The sequence below is a fragment of the Nothobranchius furzeri genome, chromosome 4, assembly GCF_043380555.1.
Source record: "Nothobranchius furzeri strain GRZ-AD chromosome 4, NfurGRZ-RIMD1, whole genome shotgun sequence".
In the NCBI taxonomy this organism is placed as follows: Eukaryota; Metazoa; Chordata; class Actinopteri; order Cyprinodontiformes; family Nothobranchiidae; genus Nothobranchius; species Nothobranchius furzeri.
This window is the reverse complement of record NC_091744.1, coordinates 9,709,317-9,716,205: the sequence shown is the minus strand read 5'-3', so window position 1 is coordinate 9,716,205 and position 6,889 is coordinate 9,709,317. Positions and strand designations below refer to the sequence as shown.

At 49.9% G+C, this 6,889-nt stretch overlaps 1 protein-coding gene across 2 annotated transcripts; it reads left to right on the top strand.

The window, feature by feature from the left end:
* Positions 1-2,479: 2,479 nt before the first annotated feature.
* LOC129164240 (E3 SUMO-protein ligase ZBED1-like) lies at positions 2,480-4,971 on the top strand. Of its 2 annotated transcripts, XM_054743647.2 has the most exons (5): positions 2,480-2,785; positions 2,910-3,019; positions 3,169-3,308; positions 3,475-4,540; positions 4,645-4,971. In XM_054743647.2, the coding sequence occupies exons 3-5, from the start codon at positions 3,207-3,209 to the stop codon at positions 4,968-4,970; spliced, it is 1,494 nt and encodes a 497-aa protein (XP_054599622.1). In that variant the 5' UTR covers positions 2,480-2,785; positions 2,910-3,019; positions 3,169-3,206; the 3' UTR covers position 4,971. The 2 variants fall into 2 exon arrangements, with proteins under 2 accessions (XP_054599622.1, XP_054599621.1); XM_054743646.2 differs by having other exon boundaries at positions 2,480-3,019.
* Positions 4,972-6,889: the final 1,918 nt, after the last annotated feature.

Genomic DNA, 6,889 nt, shown 5'->3' with positions numbered 1-6,889 from the left:
GGAGGGCCAGAGCAGGGCGGGAGGAGGGGGGACCAGGAAGGAGGGCCAGAAGAGTCAGGGGGACTGGCAACGGGGAACCAGGAGCCGGGACTGTTGGAGCCTGGGGGGCCGGCGACGGGGAACCAGGAGCCGAGACTGTGAGAGCCTGGGGGGCCGGCGACGGGGAACCAGGAGCCGGAACTGTGAGAGCCTGGGGGGCCGGCGACGGGGAACCAGGAGCCGGGACTGTGAGAGCCTGGGGGGCCGGCGACGGGGAACCAGGAGCCGGGACTGTGAGAGCCTGGGGGGCCGGCGACGGGGAACCAGGAGACGGGACTGTGAGAGCCTGGGGGGCCGGCGACGGGGAACCAGGAGACGGGACTGTAGGAGTGTGGTGATAGAGGACACTGGTGGACGAGGACTAAGAAGGTAAACTGGACTACGACTAAGAGGGGAAACTGGACTACGACTAAGAGGGGAAACTGGACTACGACTAAGAGGGGAAACTGGACTACGACTAAGAGGGGACACAGGAACTTCAGACTGGGGAACTTCAGACTGGGGAACTTGAGGGCAGGAGGGGTCCTCTTCAGAGCAGGGGCAGGAGGGGTCCTCTTCAGAGCAGGGGCAGGAGGGGTCCTCTTCAGAGCAGGGGCAGGAGAGGTCCTCTTCAGAGCCTGGAGGCGTCGACCCTTGGACTGGAGCCCCTTGGACAGGCTGGACCGGAGCCCCTTGGACAGGCTGGGCCGGGACCGGGGCCTCTTGGACCTCATCCGTCGAAGCCGGATGCGATGCGTCCTCCGAGGTCACCGCCGGAGCAGGATGCGATGCGTCCTCCGAGACCACCGCCAGAGCAGGATGCGATGCGTCCTCCGAGACCACCGCCAGAGCAGGGTGCGATGCGTCCTCCGAGACCACCGCCGGAGCAGGGTGCGATGCGTCCTCCCGGACCGCCGCCGGAGCAGGGTGCGATGCGTCCTCCCGGACCGCCGCCGGAGCAGGGTGCGATGCGTCCTCCCGGACCGCCGCCGGAGCAGGGTGCGATGCGTCCTCCCGGACCGCCGCCGGAGCAGGGTGCGATGCGTCCTCCCGGACCGCCGCCGGAGCAGGGTGCGATGCGTCCTCCCGGACCGCCGCCGGAGCAGGATGCGATGCGTCCTCCCGGACCGCCGCCGGAGCAGGATGCGATGCGTCCACCGGGCCCACCGCCGGAGCAGGATGCGATGCGTCCACCGGGCCCACCGCCGGAGCAGGATGCGATGCGTCCACCGGGCCCACCGCCGGAGCAGGATGCGATGCGTCCACCGGGCCCACCGCCGGAGCAGGATGCGATGCGTCCACCGGGCCCACCGCCGGAGCAGGATGCGATGCGTCCACCGGGCCCACCGCCGGAGCAGGATGCGATGCGTCCTCCGGGACCACCGCCGGAGCAGGATGCGATGCGTCCTCCGGGACCACCGCCGGAGCAGGATGCGATGCGTCCTCCGGGACCACCGCTGGAGCAGGATGCGATGCATCCTCCGGGACCACCGCCGGAGCAGGATGCGATGCGTCCACCGGGACCACCGCCGGAGCAGGACAGATGGAGGTGGGACCCCTGCTGGACATGGATGTGGTGCGGACACTGGGACCACCGCTGGACATGGATGCGATGCGACCCCGGGAACTACCGCTGGACCTGGACAGGCGGAGCCTCTCAGACAGGCGAAGGTGGAATCTCTGCTGGACGAGGATGTGGTGCGACCTCTGGGACCACCGCTGGACGTGGATGCGATGCTCCCCCTGGGACCACCGCTGGACGTGGGTGCGATGCAACCCCTGGAACCACCGATGGACCGGGGCAGGTGGAGCCTCTTCAAAAGGCGGAAGTAGGAACCCCACTGAGCGTGGACGCTGTGAGACTCCTGGGACCACCGCTGGACGTGGATGCGGTGCGCCTCCTGGGACCACCACTGGGTGTGGATGCGGTGCGTCTCCAGGGACCACCGCTGGACGTGGACGCGGTGCGCCTCCTGGGACCACCGCTGGACGTGAACGGGACGGACGGACTCGAGGCTTGAGCGGCGTAGTTGCAAAACCTGGCGTCTGTGAAGGCCATGAATTAGTAGAAGGTCTCCGGGACTGCCACTGTTGCGTTGTCAGGTACCCGTTGCGCAAGATGGCCGCAGCAGGCCTGGACGGAGGAGTGGAACCTCTGCGAGGCTGTGGCCTGATGGCCAGCCGTGTTCCCCAGAACGGTGACGCCTGCTCCTTCTCTAGTTCCATGAAGTCCAGGAGCGTGAGATACTCCATGACAGGTATGAAGGGAAAAAAAATACTCCCAAGTGCTGTGTCGGCGTAGGGTCAGAGTTTGGCCAGATTATTCTGTCAGGAATCGAGTTCAGAAGACCCGTGAAGACGCCAACACAGTAAAAATATATTTAAAAAGTCTTTATTTAAAGCAGAGGTACCTGGAGGGCAAGGCAGAGGCAGGTTCAGAGGCAGGTAGTGATGGGACGAACGACACTGGCGCGTCAGCACAGTGTCGACTGCACAAGAGTGAAACCCCGTATCGGTGCGTGTATCGCTTTAAGAAAATATCACGTGACCGACACAGGATTGTGTGTCGTTTGGATGCGCCGCGCCAAATTGTGTTTATAAGGAAGCAAACTGTATCGACATGTTGCGGATTTGTTGGTTAGAGTTTTGCTGTTTGATTTTGGATTTTTCCTTACTCTCACGCTCACTTTTCTCCGCTGACTTCATGGATCGTTCCTAGAAGTTTTCCCCAGTCTGGAATAATTTTGATCTTTTGACGCCAAAAAAGGTAAATTGTTTTCTCCATTTGGCAACGTTTACTGTTATTTCTGTATTGTAAATGTGTTTGTAGTCTTTCTCTGGTAAGAGGCTTAAATTGTTTTCAGATAAATTAACTATTTATTTTATTGTAGGTGAAGTGTCGGCTCTGCTCCACAGAGCTGTCTTACTCAAATAAGAGCACTTCATCAATGCTGAGGCATTAGAGTTCGGCATGGCAACGATGAATTGGTAGATACCCCAGGTATGTTGAAATTATCACCAAAAAATCTGAATTGTCAAAATTAGTCTATTACACACAAAAGGCTTTGTGTGACTCTGTAGTATTGCTTGTAAAATCCTTTTCATAAGCTTTCTAAAGCTTTTAAAAAAGTATTTCCTTTTGGCTTGCAGTTCCTAACAAGCAAGCAGTGGATGATGCTGTGGTTAAAATGATCATCAAAGACTGCCAGCCACTCACCATTGTTGAAAATGAGGGATTCAGGGAGCTCCTGAAGCTTATTGCACCCTCATATGTTCTACCAAGCAGGAAGGTATGTTTAAGAAATGTTTGCTTTAATTAATCAACTACTTTCATGGTGTGTGTGTGTGTGTGTGTGTGTGTGTGTGTGTGTGTGTGTGTGTGTGTGTGTGTGTGTGTGTGTGTGTGTGTGTGTGTGTGTAACATTGGTATTACAGTATTGGTATGTTTACTTGTAGGTCATCAAGGACTTGGTGAGCCAGAAATATGAAGAGGAAAAGGAGAAAACAAAAAAGGACCTCCAGAGCGTCATTGCTGTTAGTTTAACAGCTGATATGTGGACATCCATTAATATGGAGGCATATCTTGCCGTTACTTGCCACTATGTGGACAAAGAAAGCCATGAACTCTGTTCATCAGTCTTGGGAGTGCAGCATTTCCCTCAGAAACACACTGCAGAAAACATGGCCACAGTTAAAAGGAGCCTCATGAAGGAGTGGGGCATAGCAGGCAAAGTCAGGTGTCTTGTCACTGATGCAGCAGCAAACATGATTGCATGTGCTCGAATGCTGCAAGTACGGCAAACCATTTGCATTGCCCATTCCATAAATTTAATTGTAAGAAAATCATGTGATCAAATCTCAACACTAACAGAACTACGCAACAAAGCACGGCAAATTGTGACATACTTTCGATCAAGCACCATGGCCAAGGAAAAGCTCACTCAAATGCAGCAACAGCTGGGAACACCATTGCATAAATTAATAAATGAGGTGCCGACACAATGGAACAGCACCTACCACATGCTGGAGAGATTGACTGAGCAGAAGGAGGCAGTCTGGGTGTCACTGGCCTCATTAAAAACTGATCTCACTCCACTGACTCCAGAAGAATTTGAAATCATTGAAGAGATGCTCAGGGTGCTTGCTCCTTTTTACCAAGCCACAAGAGAACTCTCTGAGGAAAAAAGAGTCTCGGGGTCAAAGGTTATTCCATTGATGAGAATGATCCACATTGAGCTTCAACATCAATCTTCAACGGTGACAAAACCCACTGCTAAACAGCTGGCTGAAAATCTGTCAAAGCGGCTAACCGAGTCCATCTGCAACATGGAATCGCTCAGTGTGATGTCACTGGCAACATTGTTGGACCCCAGGTTTAAAACTGCTGGCTTTTTTAGTCCACTGAAAGCAACTGAAGCTGTCAAGAGACTGAAGTCAGAGTGTGCTGCTGAAATGAGGAGCCATGAGCCTGACCCAGCAGTAGAGGAGCCTAGCACTTCACATGGATCAGAACACAGTTCAGGTATGAAAACACATTTCTTTGTGAATATTTGTTTATTTCTGCGGAAGTTTGTCATGTGATAGTAAACCAATGATTAACAGACTCATTTCCAATTTATTTGTTAGGACACAATCTCTGGAGGCACCTTGATATGGAGGTTGAGGAGAGCAGGATGACCTCTAATACTACAGCCAATTCCATAATTGAAGTCCAACGCTACCTGGCTGAAAGAAATGCACCAAGAACACAAGACCCATTACAATATTGGAAAAATAACCAGAATTTATATCCACACCTTTATCAACTCGCACTTCAATTCTTATGCACACCATCTTCATCTGTACCCTGTGAAAGAGTGTTTTCTAAGGCAGGGGAACTGGTGTCTAAGAGGAGAAATCGCCTTGGAGCAAACTTACTGCACAAACTTTTGTTCCTCAATAAAAATGCATAAATGAATCCATATTTAGTCTTTTATTTTGTATGATCTAACACAGAGGTTAACACATTTACACAAGTTAAAACTTTTACTTCTGATTTTTATTAGACACATTCAGAAGATTTAACATGCCAACTCATTGTAGCATTTACACAAAGGTTACAAGCAAATGTTAAACTCCTTTCATAAAGAACTTAACAAATTGAGTAAATTAAATTGCATAATGATATAATATTTTGATTACAGGAAATTAAATCTTGCACACCTGGTGTGGGTTTGCAGCATGTAACCTTTTCCATCTTATTTACCTGCAATGATTTTAGAAATACTGCAGGTGTCGCTATTGAGTGACCAACACAGTGTCAATACAGTGCCGACACAGTTTGGCTAGTGTGTCAATACACTCCTTGAGGTATCATCATTCCATCACTAGAGGCAGGCTAAGGTCAAAGTGGCAGGCAGAGAGCAAGGCAGGGGTCAGGCAAAAAACAAGGTCCAGAGGCAAAGATCAGGCAGGGTGGATGGCTGGAGAACTACTGTTAAGGCTGTAATAATCTGGCATCTGTTGACTGGATGGCTGGTTCTTTTATAGCAGGGGAAGCAGGTGAATGGGATGAAGCTGATTACAGGAGCAGGTGGAATGAATGGAGCTGATTGAAGCTGACAGAGGTTGCTGGGGAAAACAGGGCTTGGCTGGAGCTTGGTGAGAGGACAAGGTGAAATGAATGAAGGTATAATGAGGAAGTGGAGGAGGGTGAAGGACGGGAGTCATGACAAAAACAGCATGTTTAGAACATTATTTCTAACTGAGTTTAAGTAATCCAAACAGCACTTCAATGCCTTTTACAACTGTTTTGTCATTCTGAACTCCAGTACGTCATGAAGATAAAAAAGATGTATTTAATTCTTTGAATCAGATAAATGCTGCTGTGACAGATTCCCAGACTTGTCTAAATTTCTTTTGGCTTTTGTTTTTGTCAGCAAGAAGGAAGAAATAGTTCAAAGAAGTGTTGTATCCGTCTAGGTGGGTGGGGTCCGTTTGATTTATTGTCTACAACCAGCCAAAAGTGTTCTTTTAGAGCAGAAATGAAACCCAGCCCATCCTGACTGTTCCCATGCTGCAGGTGGGGTTCTCCTCTTATCTTAACAGATGTTTCTTTTGTTTAGCTAACATTTGATCATTGATAAAAGAGGATTTATTACAATAGTCTGGAAAAAAGCAAGAAGACAAAATCATCAGATTCAGCAAATGCTAAATAAGAACGCTGAGCTGAATCTAAAATCTGGAAGGATGAACAAGAGTTTTTAGACATAAAATAACAGCTGTTAGAGAGCAGCAGCGTCTATGAAAGATGATAATGATGATGGTGGTGATGGTGTCGATGATGATGATGGTGAGGATGATGATGATGATGGTGAAAATTATGACAATGATGAGCATGGTGATGGTGGCCATGCAATGATGGTAAATGGCGTGTATTTGTAAAGCGCCTTCTTGGGGTTCTATATCAAACAATGAGGTCATGGGTGATGGTGATGATTATGATGGTGATGGTGATGATGATGATGATGACGGTGATAATGATGATGTTGATGGTTATGGTGGCGATGATGATGAGGAAGATTGTGATCATAGGGATGATGATGCTGATGGTGATTGTGATGACGATGATGATGATGTCGATGATGATGATGATGAATATGATGATGATGATGATAATGGTGATGATGAAGTTGTTGATGGTTATGGTGGCAATGACGATGATGAGGAGGAGGAGGAAGATTGTGATCATAGGAATGATGATGATGAGGAGGAGGAAGATAATGATGGTGATGATGATGAAGACGATGAGGAAGATTGTGATCATAGGAATGATGATGAGGAGGAAGATTGTTATCATAGGAATGATGATGATGATGATGATGAGGAAGAT

Excerpts from the sequence above, each read along its gene's own strand:
- LOC129164240 (XM_054743647.2), top strand. The coding sequence starts at position 3,207 with ATGATCATCAAAGACTGCCAGCCACTCACCATTGTTGAAAATGAGGGA. Across the intron at positions 3,309-3,474 it reads ATGTTCTACCAAGCAGGAAG|GTCATCAAGGACTTGGTGAG; the intron begins GTATGTTTAAGA and ends GTTTACTTGTAG. Across the intron at positions 4,541-4,644 it reads TGGATCAGAACACAGTTCAG|GACACAATCTCTGGAGGCAC; the intron begins GTATGAAAACAC and ends TTTATTTGTTAG.